The following is a 16,640-nucleotide window of genomic DNA, read 5'->3' on the forward strand; positions in this document are numbered from 1 at the left end:
CCCCGATGCAATACGAGGATTAACGTGTCCAAACCACCCCTGTAGCTAATACATTTCATCACATAAATTCCAAGTAGATGAGGCTATTAGCTAATACCCACGGTGCAAAAAAATGTTCCACTCAGCCAATGCCGCCCATTGCACACCAGCCCAAGGCTTGCATAAAGGGTATGCCACGCTCAGAGGCTCACTGATAAAAACAAAAAAAATCCTGCCTTCTGCAATTCCTCCCATTAGTATCATCACAATACTAAGCAAGAGAAACCACAGAAAGCAGATTCCGGTAAAATAATAATTCTGGGTGCCCAATATGAATGCTCAAGATACATGATCCAGGCCGTGTGTATTGTGCCGGTAGCGGGAGAAAACAGACGCTCAATATGAGCGTCTGTTTTCCCAACCTGCACAGACAGCCATTTCTCCTGTGCACCCAATGCTGAGGTGGCATTAGGGATGCACAATTTTCCATAGTGCCTCCTTTTTAGCAAGACCCCTCATTTAAATATTGCATTACATGCTCAGGAGAGATGGCTGGGGGTGCTTTTGGAAAACGGGCTCTCAGTGTTGAGCGCCCGTTTTCTATGCACAAATATTGCATCGGTCCCTAGATATATATTGGGCAAGGGGGGGGGGGATGCATGGGAGAGTGAATCCCCAGGTAATTGCAATTGAAGGCTCATGGTGCTAAACCTTATCCCCATCGAGTTATCAGAATAAGGGAGCAGAAGGAATCTACCAAGTCAGGAAAAAAAAAGTGAATCCAATTTACTGCGGGAAGGAGGGGCGGGAATCAGCCTCATTTCTGCTCAGTTCCTGGGTGGCATAACTGACTGCATATCTGGAGGACATTTGGCTTATGGTATTTTCCTCATGCAGCAAGAAAATATTTAGGAAAATCTGTGGGGGAGACTGTTCTGGCCTACACAGATTTACACAGTCTATAAGGTTTTGTGCATCATTGACTTTTGTGAAGTAGATTACTAAAATATTGAAGTATATTTTGGTCCAGAAACCCTGAGGATATCAAATTCCAGGCTGCATACTTTATTGCTTGGGTTGAAAATGCCTCTGAGCTGTACTTGGATACTGAACTGCGAGTGTGACATTGTTGTCCACGTTCAGCCATGAAGTTAAGGTGAACTTAAACAGAATCTTTTGCTTGAAGTGAAACTAAATGCTAGTCACCAAGACCAACAGGTCACTTTGCACAGAGGTACGACCTGCGAAGAATACGTCAGTGAACATTTTGTGTCATTTGGCTTGCTGAAAGGGAACAAAGAAGTAGATCTGTACAATGTACTCTCGGCCTAGCATGATTGAAGCTATCAAGCTATCCTTGGCAGGTCGTACCTCTGACTGTGCATGTAAAAGTGCCCCCTAAGCCTACCCCAATCCCCCATCCTGACGTAAAAGTTCCCCCTATTACAGGGGTATAAATACTAAAGTGACCTATTGGTCTTTATTGACACTCTCTCAAAATGCGGTAAACACATTTGCGGCTGGTTTCGCATTTAGCGATAACACCTATGCGATGCAGGTACTGGAACATTTGCCAAGCCCACACCACCTTTATCACGGGTGTTATGCTTCCTATAATTACAGCAAAATGATGAATCTAGGCGAAAGAATGTAAGCCCTCTGGAAACAGGGAAATACCTACAGTACCTGAATATAATCTATTTTGAAGTGCTGAATACAAATAAAAATTCATTATTGGGCTTGGAAGAGTATTCTCCAATTGTTACTTGCAGAACTGTATTCCCATACCCTCACTGCATCCATGTCAACATTTCTATTTTACTTTTATGCATTTTCAAAATGTACTGGCTATCTTTATCCATAGCTAAAAGAAAAATGTTTAAACTACATATAAGAAATAACAGCAATATAAATAGATGCATGCAGCTAGATTAGAGAAAAGTATATTGTATTGTAGAACCATATTAAATGACTCATAAGATTTTCCAAAAAGGCACAACTAGATTTTTTATATTACAAAGTCTTAATAAAATAGAGTAGACAAAAGAAAAACAAACAACTACTCCCTCCCTCCAATGTGCCTTTTTTTTCTGCAGAAACAAACTGTGTAACCTGTTGCAGTTTGTATGTATGCTGTGATGAAACACAGCAAGCAGGACAATACATCCTCACACCAAAAACAATACAAGAACTGGTCTCCAGAGTTGTGCAAATAATCTGCAGGCTGGACAATAGGGAAAAAACCAGATTCTTTGATTAGAGTGATTTAGGTTAGCCTGTAAACAATGGTGCGCACACATCCTTATCTTTTGACAGGCTACAGGGAAGAAGGATTGACATTTTAGCTCAAGAGAGAGCAGAGTAGTCTGCTCTGTCACCTTGGATGGAGAAGGAGAATCCAGTATATAGAGGGGGTACACGGAGTAGGAGCCATAGAAATTACTCAACTAGTGCCCTCCGTCAGTACACTAGGAAGGGAGAGTAGATGGACTCAGGCTGACCAGCTGAATCTGGTAATTGTATACAATTATACTTTGTCACTTTTCTTTTGTTTCCAGATCTATATCTTAGATAGGGTTACCTAAAGAATATACATTGTATGTTTTATAATAAAGTTACTGGTATTTGATAACTATTCTGCTCTGTGGTCTTAATTATATAAATGTTGTGGTTACATTTGGTCAAAACATAAATTCCCATAAAGCCAGTAACATTCAATAAAAATCAAAACCACCAGCTTAATTCAACAGTACTCAATATTTTTGAGGAATATGGAAAAAGAAATCCTACTTTTCAATATCTAATCCTAGTTCCTTTTTGATGCTTTTTCTAATAATTTACCCTGACGTGTTCAAAAGATTGGTATCTCCAAATTTTGTACAAAAATTTAACACCTATCTTAAGGGCTGCATTCATCATGGCTCCACATTTTGTAATAACTACTTCAAGAGTACAAACTCTGTATAATGAGAGAGTCAGCAATCTGCATCCTTTAGTCGCTCCACCTTTAATATGATGTTGGGTGCACTAAACGCCAAATTAAAACGAGACTGACAGAACATCAAGGCGGTTTGAAAACTTAGCAACATGAGGCATCGATAGTAACTTGTTGTACTCCGTTTTGTCATAAAACTTTGACCAGCTAATGTGGACTGTGATAGATCAGTAATTATTTTACACTGGAGATGTACAATCTATCCTAAATATAAAAATTATGGATTTATATATTGAAGACGTTGCAACCCTTTGGGTTGATCAAGGAACTTGATTGGAATTCATTAATATAATTTATTTAAAAGTTGAATTGTTATTGATTGCATCTGAGGAGGAGCAAACATTTAAATCTCTGCATTTGCTTTTAGTTTCAAGCTGGCGGAAGGACTACATGAAAAGGGACGCTGACTGATATCACTGCAGGGAGTTTGCACTCCTGAAGCAGTTATTACGGAACGTGGAGCCATGCTGAGTGCAGCCCTTAAGAGAAGTGTAGTTTTTGTATAAAACTTGGATACACCACTGTTTTGAGCAAAACGGGGTAAGATATTAGAAAATGCAGCAAAAAAATAGTATTATGATTACATATTAGAAGGTGGGGGGGTTTTCTCTGAAAAATTCAGTGTGGTTACAGATGAGTTGCTAACAAAAACCACACGATTATTGCACTTTGTAGTAACTATCAAACACAAAGCACATTTCCCATTCACACAAAATGGAAAGAAATTCCCTTTTGTCTAGGCAGATGCCAATCCTGCATCATCCAAATGGGTCACTCACTATGGGGAGCACCAGTATTTTGGTCAGAAGTTTCAAGATCAAGCAAGATACTGATACTACTCACACCTCTTCTTCCTTAGGTTGGTATACATAATTTTCTTCAGTATGTTATTTTTATTATTTGCAGTCATCGAGTGGCAGCGATGGGGTTTAAAAAGCAGCATGCCAACCAATGTTTCAACCCATTAAACTTTTCTCCCCTTGCTCCCACTTCACTACACAAATTCCTAAAGTCTGGTTAAGATTTATAGAAAGAGGTCAAACAAGTTGTAAGCAACAGAACAAAAGCCGTCAACAGTCTGAAGAAATGAGTTCTCCATTTCCCATTTCTAATACAGCAGTGTCCTGTTCAAAAAACTTGTGACGCAAGAAGAGGATCGTCTCTTGGCAAACTAATCTATTTCTTTCACAGATGTCTCATTTCCAAAGGACTTCATTGGATTATGAAATAAGTAACTTTTCACTGAACTGTATTAGGACGCAACTTTTTTCATAGGATATTTAAGTTACATATTACTATTGGATGCCATGAGTTTATTGTTTAAAAAAAAGTTTACCATTTTAAAAAAAATTAAATTAAAAAAACGATCTCCATGCACTTAATTTAGATTTTGATTTATATTCCGTCTTTTGCGACTGGTCAGTGGCAAAGCGGATTACGTTCAGGGACAGTGGGTATTTTCCTGCCCCCCCCTTTGGTTTGGTGCCTGGAAAAACCCATGCACTTTTAAAACAGTCGAGTCCTTTATTAAATAAGTGGGCCTTACCACAGCAGAATAAAGAAAGAGATGGGGAAAAGGAAAAAAAAAAGAAAAGCAAAGGAGGGATGTGGCTCATCTATTCCTTTCTGCAGTCAATTCACGGAATAGAAGGGAAGAGATCATCTGCATGCCAGAATAAAACAGCCTTTCCTGCCTTTGAAAGACATCGATACCTGTACAATAGGGTGTCCTCCAGCAGATGCCTTCACAGCCCCTCTGCTTCCTTCCGTCTCATAATGAGCTCTGTGATGGGACTTGGGTTGCACTTCAAGCCGAAGTTCATAAGGTCCCGAGTGGGAAGGCAGCTGCCAGTCGAGGGCAGGCAAAGAGGGGCTATAATGGAAGAAAAGGATCATTAAATATTAACAGCAAGTGTATTATCCCGCACCACAAGAATTCGGCACTATTACTTTACAGGCCATGATTAGCAGTTCATCCTTCACCATCTTACATTTAAAATTTCATCAATAGGGATAATTCCATGACATAAGTAATTTAAAAGTCCATGCCACAGCCAATGGTTATTTTATGAAGATTTATGACTAAAGACTAGCTGATGCTTCTATTGTAACAAATTTTTTTTTTTTAACCAAATGGAAAAAAAAAAAAAAAAAGTTTGTTGTAATAGCTATAAAGCTTTTTTTTTTTTTTTAAACTGATGGTCAATGCATTCATTAATCGTTTCCTATAAGTAAAAAAAAATCCACTTGAAATATCTAAGTGAACCTGAGCGGGTTGGATCCCAGTGAGAATAATGGGAGTCTGATACAAAGGGAAGAGAGAAATTGAAGGGGTGGGGCTGCTTGCGAGGGGTAGTAGGAAAACCAAATTCTAAAAGGATAAAGTGTCTCACTTATTCAGGGTTTCTTCCACATGAAAAACCCAGGATTAATGAAGGACTGGGTTTTTAAACATGGCAGCTGCTTGCCTCCTGCTGCTTCTAAAAAAAGCTGCATGAAATACCAGGTGCAGTACTTCACCCTCAACACCAGGCTGCTATTTGACAAATGTTAATTATTCATGGCTCTCTGCTTAAAATATGGGAATTACATTAAAATCATTACAATATTTAAATGAACTGAGCACAGAGTTCTATACAACACCTTGAGTCATTTCTCCTGTTTACGGGTCCCCCAACAGTGGCATATATCGTACTGGTGGCTGTGTGGACCCATTTTCCAACTCAGATTTCAACCTCTGCCCCAACCAAAAAAAAAAAAAAAATGCAACTTTGGATTTTGTTTTTTTTAAATCATGGCTTTGCATCATTAGACAAAGAACATACTGAGCCAAGTACCACTACCAAGAGAAAATGATTACCAAAACAATTTTGAAACATTTTTTTGCAACAGAGTTTGCTGGGTGAGGCAGTCAACCTGATGAAGGAAGCACGCTAATGCCTTTAACAGTTCCACAGGCTGGAGAAGCTATTTCCTATTTTACATTATCTTCATCATCCGCTTTATTTCCTGTCGCATAGTGCGGTCAAAGGAGAAGAGACTGCAAATGCTAGGATGTTCAATCTATAAGCCTGGTGGCAGACGTGAAACCCTATCAGTTTCACACAGTAATTGTGTGCACTGCTAGATCTTATAACAGTGGAAGGAAAAAAAAAAGTTCTTTTGAAGAGTAAAAAGACTTTGAATTTACCCCCACCCCAATATTTCTAAAGATCCTCTAAAAACCATTAACAAGTCAGTTAGATGATCCATCTGTAAAAAAAAATATTTTGTAAAATACTTTCTCCTAATTTAGGAATAAATGAAATACATCTCATTTAAATAAGTCCATTGTATGTGTAAAGCAGAGTTGCTTACCTGTAACACGTGTTCTCGGAGGACAGCAGGCGACATTATCAGATGGAGACCCAATGCAGAAAACGTGTGTCAAAGTTCCTAGAACTTTGATTAGGCACACTGAGCATGCCCAACATGCCCATGCAGGGCTCCTCTCCAGTCTTGTAACAAAGAATTCTAATTAAATAAAGACAAGAGAAACCCAACTCTGCGGGGTGGCGGGAAGGTTTCATGAGGACTAACATCCTGCTATCCTCAGAGAACACCTGTTACAGGTAAGCAACTCTGCTTTCTCTGAGGACAAGCAGGATGGTAGTCCTCACACATGGGTGAATACCTATCTACAGGCTACCCCCAAACATAAAAAGGGAACCAGACACATAACCAGGTGCCAACAGGCACAACACCGGTGCTGTTGGTAACAGAGGGGGAGGCAGCCTGAACCCAAACAGGCCCTAGGTGGGAGAGCTGGATTCTACACTTCAAACAGGTTCTGAAGGACAGACTGGCCGGACTTACTGCCATTTTAGCCATCCCTATCCAGACAGTAACGAGATGTGAATCTGTGGAGATAACTCCATGACGCAGCCTTGCATATCTCCTCCATGTGAACTGCTCGCAAGAGGGCCACCAACACTGCCATGGCTCTGCCAGAATAAGCCTTGACATGACCCTTAAGATACAGTCCTGCCTGGGCATAACAGAAAGAGATGTAATCTGCTAGCCAATTAGATAGTGTCTAACAATGCCAACTTGTTCTCGTCAAAAGAAATATGGGCTTCTGTCCACTCCATATAGAAGGTAAGGCTCGCCTGCAGTCCTAACTGCCCAGTGCTCATTCGTCTGGGTATGAAAGGGGCCTAGAAAAGAATACTGGTAGGATGATTGACTGGTTAAGATGGAAGTCAGTCAACACCTTAGGCAGAAACATAGGGGTAGACTTTAAAAAGGTGCACGCGGGCGTACATTTGCGCGCAGTACCCGGCGCGCACATGTACAACTGATTTTATAACTTGCGCAAGCTCCAGGAAGTCAATTTGACAAGAGCATTCCTGAACAGACCAGGAGACCCTGGGTGCCGAGCCCATCTACATGAGCTCCCTATCCCAGGGTGAATGTATCCGTGGTTAGGACAATTTGGGTAGGGGGACTTCAAAACGAGATCCTCCATTCCAGATTTGAAAGTACCCACCACCACCACGAGTCCCAGAGAGACAGGATGACTTGGATGTAATCCTGGAGGTTCTGAGTGACCTAACGCCACTGCAACCTCCATGTCCACATGTAAGTGTGCCATGGGAGTGACAGACGTTTGCAGCCATATGACCCAACAACCTTAATATGTGCCAGGCTGATACCTGCTGGCCCTGTTGGATCTCTGCCATGATGGTAGTCAAGGTGACAGCCCTCTGGTGAGGCCAGAAGGCATTGGCCTGAGCCACATCTAGCAGGGCTCCTAAGAAGTCCAATTGAAGTAATTGACTAAGAAGGGACTTTGGGTAGTTGAGAATGCACTTTAGTGACTCCAGCACCCAGATGGTCAAGCACATGGACCTGGTGGCCCCTGCCTGAGATTTGCTCTTGATCAGCCAATTATCCAGATACAGGAAAACATGTACCCCCAGCTTGTGGAGGTGCACAGCCACCACAGCTAGGCATTTTATGAAGACCCGTAGGGCTGATGTGAGCCCGAATGGCAATACCCGGTACTAGAAGTGCTGTTTCCCCCCCACAAATCAAAGATACTTCCTGTGAGCAGGGAAGATCTCGATATGGGTGTATGCATGTTTTAGGTCAAGGGAGTATAGCCAGTCCCCATTTTGCAAGAGGGGAATCAAAGTGCCCAGGGAAACTATCCTGAACTTTTTTTTTTTTTGGAAATTTGTTCAAAGCCCTTAATCCTTCTGTTCTCTTTGGATTCAGGAAGTTCCTGGAGTAGAATCCCCACCCTCTTTGCCCTGGTGGTACAGGCTCAACTGTTCTGGCCATTAAGAGGGAGGAGAGCTCTGCTAATAGTACTTCTTGATGTGCTACCAGCCCCCCAAAATGGGCACAGAGGGCATTTTGGTGGGACACCCAATAAATTCAATTGGTACCCCTGACAGACAATGGACAAAATCCACTGGTCCAAGGTTATTCTGGGCCACCAGTTTGCAAAGAACCACAGCCTTCCCCTGACTGGAGGATCCATCATCCTAGGTATGAGCAACTGGCTTACACTCCCTACAACCCAGTTAAACCTTGTCCCCAGAGTTGTCTGAAAAGCCAGTTTGGGCTTGGGGGGGGCTCTCTGCTGCCTGGGTCGGCTGCAGGTGCCCTGATAGTGTTGATGGGAGTGAGGGGGCAGAGGATAGTACTTCCTTTGGTGAAAGAAAGACTTCCATGGCCCTGGTCTTGCTGGACTCCTGGATGAGGATGGGTCCGGAGTACTAGCGGAGAGTTGTTAGAGTGTTTCATGGTGGTCTCGAAGTTGGGCCACAGTATCCCTCACACCATCTCCGAAGAGATTCTCACCAATATACGGCACATCAAATCATTCCTGTACCTCTAGTCAGAGATCTGAAGCCACAACCATGCCATTCTGTGGGCACAGATTCCCACTGCAGACTCTTGATGCTGTCTCAAACATCATAGGTTGCATGGACCTCATTTTTTCCACACTCCAGGCCCTTATGCACCAGCAACACAAGGGTGTCTTGCTGCTGTTGAGGCAACTGCTCAGCCACCTACTGCACCTACTTCCAGATGTCCCAAGGGTGCAAGGAGAGTGTCCAAGATTGCTTGGCACTCCAACAGCTTTCTGGATGAGATAAATACTGTCTGCCTTTTTATTGACGGGAGGCACTGTGAGGGGGTGTTCCCATATCTTCACATCAACTCCTTAAGAATCTCATGTACTGGACCCACCTTGATCTCCTTAGGAGGCTCCACAGACTAAAGGATCTCAAGTATTTTGTGCTTGGCATCCTCCTCCATCAATAACAAAAATGGGATGGTTTCCACCATCAACATCACAAAACCTGTGAAGGTTAAGTTCTCAGGCAGAGACTTCCTTTGCTCCTCTGGAGGAGAAGGTTCTGAAGGGAGAACCTCAGATCCTTCGGAGGAGGATTCCAAAGCATCATCCCCGCAGGTGTCAGAGTTCCTCATCCTCACTGTAGGCAATAGGTGATGAGTCCCTAGGTGTTTGGCCTACATCCAGAGGTGCAGGCACCAGTAGAACTGGATGGGGTATGGCAGACCTTAGCATTTCCACCAGCCTCTGTGGAGCTTCCTCGGAGAAACCAGTGACTACCACCGATTCAATAGGGGAAGGCCTCAGTGCCCCATCAGGCACCAAAGATGTCCCAGGAACAGACACCAGCTGGATTGGTAATACACCAATGAGATGTTGAGCTTCTCCAGTAGTGGTATGAGGACGGGTGGCACCGGGTCCGATGCCATCTGTGCCACAGGACTGAAGCCCTGCAACACCCGGTCTACCGCTAGCTGAACTCGACACTCCAGCTCCTCCTCGAACGTTGCTGATACCAAGACTGACTAGGAGGAAGGAGGGGTAGACAGATATTCCTTGGACCCTTGAGGTAGATCGGTGACTGGTATCAGGACCAGTGGAGACTGTCATGGACTTCTAGCATCAATGGAGGATTGGCACTCCTTGCCATAGGGTCGCTTAGGGGGGCATCATGGCAAAAGCCAGTGCATCCCCGAGCCTGATACCAAAAGCTTCTTCGACTTCCCTCGAAGCTCAGCATTTTTCCGGTGCTGAGGCTGATGAGGAACTAGACATCTTTGGCCTGGAGGAGACAGACTATGGTCGGTCTCCAGCACCCCTGTCTGCCAGCGACATCTATGGAACTGACGGTCCCACCAAGGTCAATGGCTCGGTATCCAACAGTGCGGCTCCTTGTTCCTTCAATGCTGTTGCCGCCGATGCTGATGGCTCTAAGAATTGTTCCATCTTGTCAAGTCGAAGTTGACATCCCTTCAGTGTCATCTGCCCCTAGGCAGAGGACATATCATGTGGATCCGTAATGGACATAGTCCTCGAGCACTGGGGGCAAATTGCCGAAAACCTGAAGTGGCATTGACAGACAAAATAAAAAGGGACACTAACAAGACGATGGCGGTAGGGCATCAACAGTTTACGAGCACTGATGCATCGCTGCCATGGGAGAATCAACCGCAAAAGGAAACTTACCCTTATCACCGAAAACTCTGACTAGGAGACCCTACAAGTAGACACCAAGAGGGACCTAGTAGTGGTACAATGAGAAAAACCCTCAAAAATCATGAGGAAAATGAAGTTTTCCTCAAGGCCAAAAATCAGCCAAAGTGAGCTCACTCGCACCGCAATGCTTACAGCTCTGCAGAAAAAAAAAAGAAAAAAGAAAGACTGGAGAGAGACCCAGCATGGACATGAGATTTAGGGCATGCTGGGCATGTTCAGTGTGCCTAATCAAAGTTCTAGAAACTTTGACATAAGTTTTCCTTTGGATGATGTCACCCATGTGTGAGGACTACTATTCTGCTTGTCCTTGGAGAATACAATTTCTTCTCTGATGTTCTTTAGAGTTCTAACAAATCACCTTAAAAGCATGTAACAGTAAAATGGTTTAAAATGCAGTGTTGTTCCATTGTCCAATTCATTTGATTACACAGCAATCCAAATACAAATCACATGGTTGGCAATGGAGCATACAAGACCTCTGTAGACAGATATATCTGTATAGATGTCAGGAGACGGTTGTACAGAGTGTTCAACTGGTAATTGAACCCACATGGGAGGGGGCAATATTGGACCTGGTACTTACCAATGGGGACAGTATTTCTGATGTTGTAGTGAATGATCTGGGAACCAGTGAGCACCGGTTGGTGTGGTTCAATATTAGGCACAAGAGATGAAGGCTTTTTCTAAGGCAAGGGTCCTAGACTTCAGGAAATCTATCTCTCTCAAAATGAGGGAGTACCTCAAGGAGTCATTAGCCGGATGAGAACATCTAGGGGTAGAAGAGCAGTGGGCAAAACTAAAAGGAGATAAGGTTAACTAATCTTTGTTAAGAATGTAAAGAAAGGGAAGAAGAAAAAAAATAGTTGATTTTCTAAAGAAGTAGCTGAAAAGGTAAAGGAGAAAAGGTAGCATTCAAAAACTACAGGAGATTGCAGAAAGAGGAAGACAGGCGACAATATGTGGAAAAATTAAGAAGCTAAGAAAGTAGTCAGGAAAGCAAAAATTCAAATAAGAGAAAAATAGCAATTATGTTAAAATGAAGGAACAAGACTTTTTTTTTTTTTGTTTAAGATAAGTTAGTGATAGAAGGAAATGCAAAAGTGGCATTGTGAGATTGAAAGGTGAAGGGGAGGACTATGTAGAGGCTGATGAGGAAAGCAAAATTGATCAAATATTTTTGTTTGGTGTTCACTGTGGAAAGGTCTGGAGCAGGACCACATAAAAACAAACACAAATAAGATTGGCGGTAAACCTCAATTTTCAGAACAGTGTGTTCATGAGAAGCTAACTAAACTTAAAGCAGATAAGGCGATGGGGCCGGATGGGATACATCCGAGGATACTAAGGGAACTTAAGAGATGTCCTGGCAGCTCCGCTGGCTGACCTTTTCAATGCTTCTTTAGAGTCTGGAGTAGTTCCAGAGGACTGGAAAAGGGGAGATGTGGTTCCTATTCATAAAAATGGAATTAAGGAGGCTAGAACTACAGGCCAGTTAGTCTAACCTTTGTGGTAAGCACATTTATAGAATCACTGCTAAAATAGAGGATAGTGCAAGATCCAAGGTAGCAACAGACAAAACTGATCAATTTCTTTGATTGGGGGACCAGGGAGTTGGATCAAGGGACAGCGCTAGTTGTAGTGCACTTTGAAATGCAGCAAGGCCTTTGACATGGTTCCACACAGAAACACAAATTTTGGGCCTTTGGTATGGATCCTAGAGTGATTGACTGGGTTAGAAACTGGCTGAGGGGGAGGCAACAAAAGGTAGTGGTAAAGGGAGTTTTCTGTGAGGAGGATATTGTTACTTGCGGTGTGTACCTCAGGGATTGGTCCTTGGACCAGTTCTTTTCAACAATTTGTGAGCAACAAAGGAAGGGTTGTTGGTAAAGGGTGTTTTTCTGCCTTTGATACCAAAATCTGTAACAGGGAAGGCAGCCAGGAAGGAGTGAAAAACATGAGAAGAGATCTAGAAAGCTCAAGGAATGGTCTAAGGTCTGGCAGCTAAGATTTAATGCTAAAAAGTGTAGAAAAATACATTTAAGGTGCAAAAATCTAAGGGAAAGGTACAGTATTGGAGGTGAAACTCTAAGCCCAAAGGAAGAGTGGGATTTGGGGATAATTGTATCTGATGATCTTAAGGTGGCCAAACAGGTGTATAAAATGATAATAAAAGCCAGAAAGATGCTTAGGGAGGTGACATTGCTCCTGTATAAGTCCCTGGTGAAACCTCACTTGGAATACTGTGTACAATTCTGGAGACCGCACCTTCAAAAGGATATAAACAGGATGGAGTCTGTCCAGAGGGTGCCTACTAAAAAGATGCTGTGGTTCTTAGTTTTAAAGCATATGGGGATAGACAAAGATCTAAACATGTATAAATCAGAGGAAAGATAAAATAGAAGAAATTTGATAGAGACATTCAAATATCTCAAAGGTTTCCATGCACAGGAGGTGAGCCATTTTCAAAAGCGAGGAGGCTCTAGAACAAGGGTTCATGAGATGAGGTTGAAAGGGGGTACACATTCAGGGATACTCTTAGGAAATATTTCTTTACAGAGAGGGTGGTAGATTTGTGGAACAGCCTTCCAGTGGAAGTGGTGGAGACAAAAATACTATCTGAATTCAAGATAGCATGGGATAAAAACAGGAGATCACCAAGGAAGTGATAAGAATTATAATGCTAAATTAGTTGGACTAATGGGCAGACTGGATGAGCCATATGGTCTTTTCTGCCATCATGTTTCTATGTTCTCTCCACGCCCCCCATTTTATCTCTATGGGTCTACTTACACGACTCATCTGAATGAGATGCCCTTAACGCGCATACATAGAAAACATAGAAACATAGAAATGATGGCAAAAAAAGACCAATCGGCCCATCCAGTCTGCCCAGCAAGCTCCCACACTTATTTTCGCATACTTATCTGTTTCACCGACCACCAAGTTCAGAGCCCTTGTTGGTAACTGTGATTCAAATTTCCTGCCACCCCCTGCCATTGATGCAGAGAGTAATGTTGGAGTTGCATCAAAGGTGAAGCATAGGGCTTAATTGGCTTAGGGTAGTAACCGCCGCAATAAGCAAGCTTCCCCACTTTTTTACCCAGACTAAACAGATCAATGGTTGTTGGATGTTGTCTGAATGTAAATCCTCTTTTCCACATTTCCCCCTGCCGTTGAAGCAGAGAGCAAAGCTGTATATGCATGCACAGTGAAGTATCAGGCTTAATTGGTTTAGGGTAGTAACCACCGCAATAAGCAAGCTACCCCCATGCTTATTTGTTTACCCAGACTGTGAAGTTCAGTCCTTGTTGGTTGCTGTCTGAATGCAAATCCTCTTTTCCACATTTCCCCCTGCCGTTGAAGCAGAGAGCAACGCTGTATATGCATTCAAAGTGAAGTATCAGGCTTAATTGGTTTAGGGTAGTAACCACCGCAATAAGCAAGCTACCCCCATGCTTATTTGTTTACCCAGACTGTGAAGTTCAATCCTTGTTGGTTGCTGTCTGAATGCAAATCCTCTTTTCCACATTTCCCCTTGCTGTTGAAGCAGAGAGCAATGTTGGAGTTGCATTAACTGTGTGAAGGCTTATTGAGTAAGGGTAGTAATCACCAGGTAGTAGCCACCATTCTAGCAAGCCACCCCTATGGCTCTTCTCTTCATTCCCATCTTCTAACCTTTATGGAACAACAGTGTTTATCCCATGCCCCTTTGAAATCCTTCACAGTTTTAGTCTTCACCACTAGGACATTCCAGGCATCCACCACCCTCTCTGTGAAGAAATACTTCCCGATGTTGGTTCTGAGACTTCCTCCCTGGAGTTTCAAATTGTGACCCCTAGTTCTACTGATTTTTCCCCCCAATGGAAAAGGTTTGATGTTGACCATAGATCATTAAAACCTTTCAAGTATCTGAAAGTCTGTATTATATCACCCCTGTTCCTCCTCTCCTCCAGGGTATACATATTTAGGTTCTTCAGTCTCTCCTCATAAGTCATTTTATGAAGACCATCCACCTTTTTGGTCGCCCTTCTCTGGACCGCCTCCATCCTGTCTCTATCTCTTTGAAGATAAGATCTCCAGAACTGAACACAGTACTCCAGGTGAGGCCTCACCAAGGCCCTGTACAAGGGGATCATCACTTTCTTTCTTATACTAAATATTCCTCTCTCTATGCAGCCCAGCATTCTTTTGGCTTTAGCTATCGCCTTGTCACATTGTTAGACTATCACCCGAAGGTCCCTCTCCTGCTCCGTGCACATCAGTCTTTCCCCCCCATCAAAATACAGTTCTTTCAGATTTCCACACCCCATATGCATGACTCTGCACTTCTTGGCATTGAATCTCAGCTGCCATATCTTTGACCACTCTTCCAGCTTCCTTAAATCCAGTCTCATTCTCTCCACTCCTTCAGACATGTCCACTCTGTTGCAGATCTTAGTATCATCCACAAAAAGACAAATCTTACCTTCTATCGAGTCTGCAATGTTGCTCACAAAGATATTGAACAGGACCGGTCCCAACACCGATCCTTACAGCACTCCGCTTAACACCGCTCTCTACAGAATAAGTTCCATTTACCATCACACATTGTCTTCTGTCCATCAACCAGTTTACAATCCAGGCCATTATCTTGGCACTCTCTCCTAAGCTTCTCGTTTTATTCACAAACCACCTGTGCGGGACAGTATCAAAAGCTTTGCTGAAATCCAAGTAGATGACATTGAGTGCTCTTCCGTGATCCAAGTCCCTAGTCACCCAATCAAAAAAGTCAATCAGATTTGCCTGACAGGACCTTCCCCTGGTGAATCCATGTTGCCTCTTGACCAGCAATTCTTCTGACTGTAGATAGTACACTATTCTTTCTTTCAGCAGCAACTCCATTACTTTTCCCACCACAGAAGTGAGGCTAACCAGCCTGTAGTTTCCAGCCTCCTCTCTGCTCCCATTCTTGTGAAGCAGGACCACCACCGCTCATCTCCACTCGGCACCACTCCCGTTTCTAGTGATCTATTGAACAGGTCACACAGCAGACCTGCCAGCACATCTCTGAGCTCCCTCAGTATCCTGGGATGAATCTCATCAGGCCACATGGCTTTGTCCAATTTCAGTTTTCCTAGCTCTTCCAATTCATTCTCTTCTGTAAACGGAGTTACATCTACTCCACTCCCCTCCAGTTTCTTGTTAACTAGCAACGGTCCTTCTCCAGAGTCCTCTTTAGTGAACACCAAACTAAAGTATTCGTTTAATATTTCTGCTATTTCTTCATTTCTCTCCAAACATTAATCCTTTTCACCTTTCAATTTCACTATGCCACTTTGGATTTTTCTCCTTTCTCTGTTGTATCTGAAAAATGTTTTGTCACCTCGCTTTACCACTTTGGCCATCCTTTCTTCCGTTTGACTTTTTGCCGTCTTGATTATTTTCTTTGTCTCCCTCAGTTCCACCAGATATTCTTCCTTGTGATCCTCCCTTTGGGATCCTTTATATTTCTTAAACATTGTTCTTTTAGCTTTTATTAGCCACCTCCTTTGAGAACCAGATAGGTTTCATTTTTCTCTTGCTTTTCTTTACTTTTCTAACATACAGATTCATTGCCTTGGTAATTGCTCCTTTTAGTTTGGCCCACTGTTCCACATCTCTCTTGTTCTCCCAGCCTTCTAGTTCTTCCTCCAGGTACTTCCCCATTTCAACAAACTCCATATTTTTGAACTGCAAAACCTGAATCTTCGTGTGACTTCTCCGTATACTATTTGTGATATGAAACCATACCATTTGATGATCACTGGTGCTGAGGTGGGCACCCACCCAGACATTAGAGACATTATCTCCGCTAGTAAGCACTAAATAGAGTATAGCTCCCTCCCTCATGGGTTCCATTACCATTTGTTTAAACAGAGCCCCTTGCAGGGCATCTACTATCTCTCTACTACTGTCAGATTCTGCAGAAAGGATTCTCCAGTCTACAGCCGAAGATTTATATCTCCAACAGTCACCACTTCTCCCTTCTTTCCCATCTTTTTGGATGTCTTCAACCAGATCTCTGTCAAGTTCATCCATTTGATTTGGAGGCCTGTAAACCACTCCAATAAAAATGGATGC

General features: G+C 42.9%; 1 protein-coding gene across 6 annotated transcripts in view; it reads right to left on the reverse strand.

The window, feature by feature from the left end:
* NFATC1 (nuclear factor of activated T cells 1) overlaps positions 1–16,640 on the reverse strand; it is a 359,353-nt gene that overhangs the window by 283,132 nt on the left and 59,581 nt on the right. For all 6 annotated transcript variants that reach the window (XM_029590832.1, XM_029590833.1, XM_029590829.1 and 3 more), the window contains exon 3: positions 4,688–4,847. In XM_029590832.1, the coding sequence (XP_029446692.1) occupies positions 4,688–4,847 (160 nt within the window). The remainder of the gene's footprint in view (positions 1–4,687; positions 4,848–16,640) is intronic.

The sequence above is a fragment of the Rhinatrema bivittatum genome, chromosome 2 (assembly GCF_901001135.1).
Source record: "Rhinatrema bivittatum chromosome 2, aRhiBiv1.1, whole genome shotgun sequence".
Classification (NCBI taxonomy): Eukaryota; Metazoa; Chordata; class Amphibia; order Gymnophiona; family Rhinatrematidae; genus Rhinatrema; species Rhinatrema bivittatum.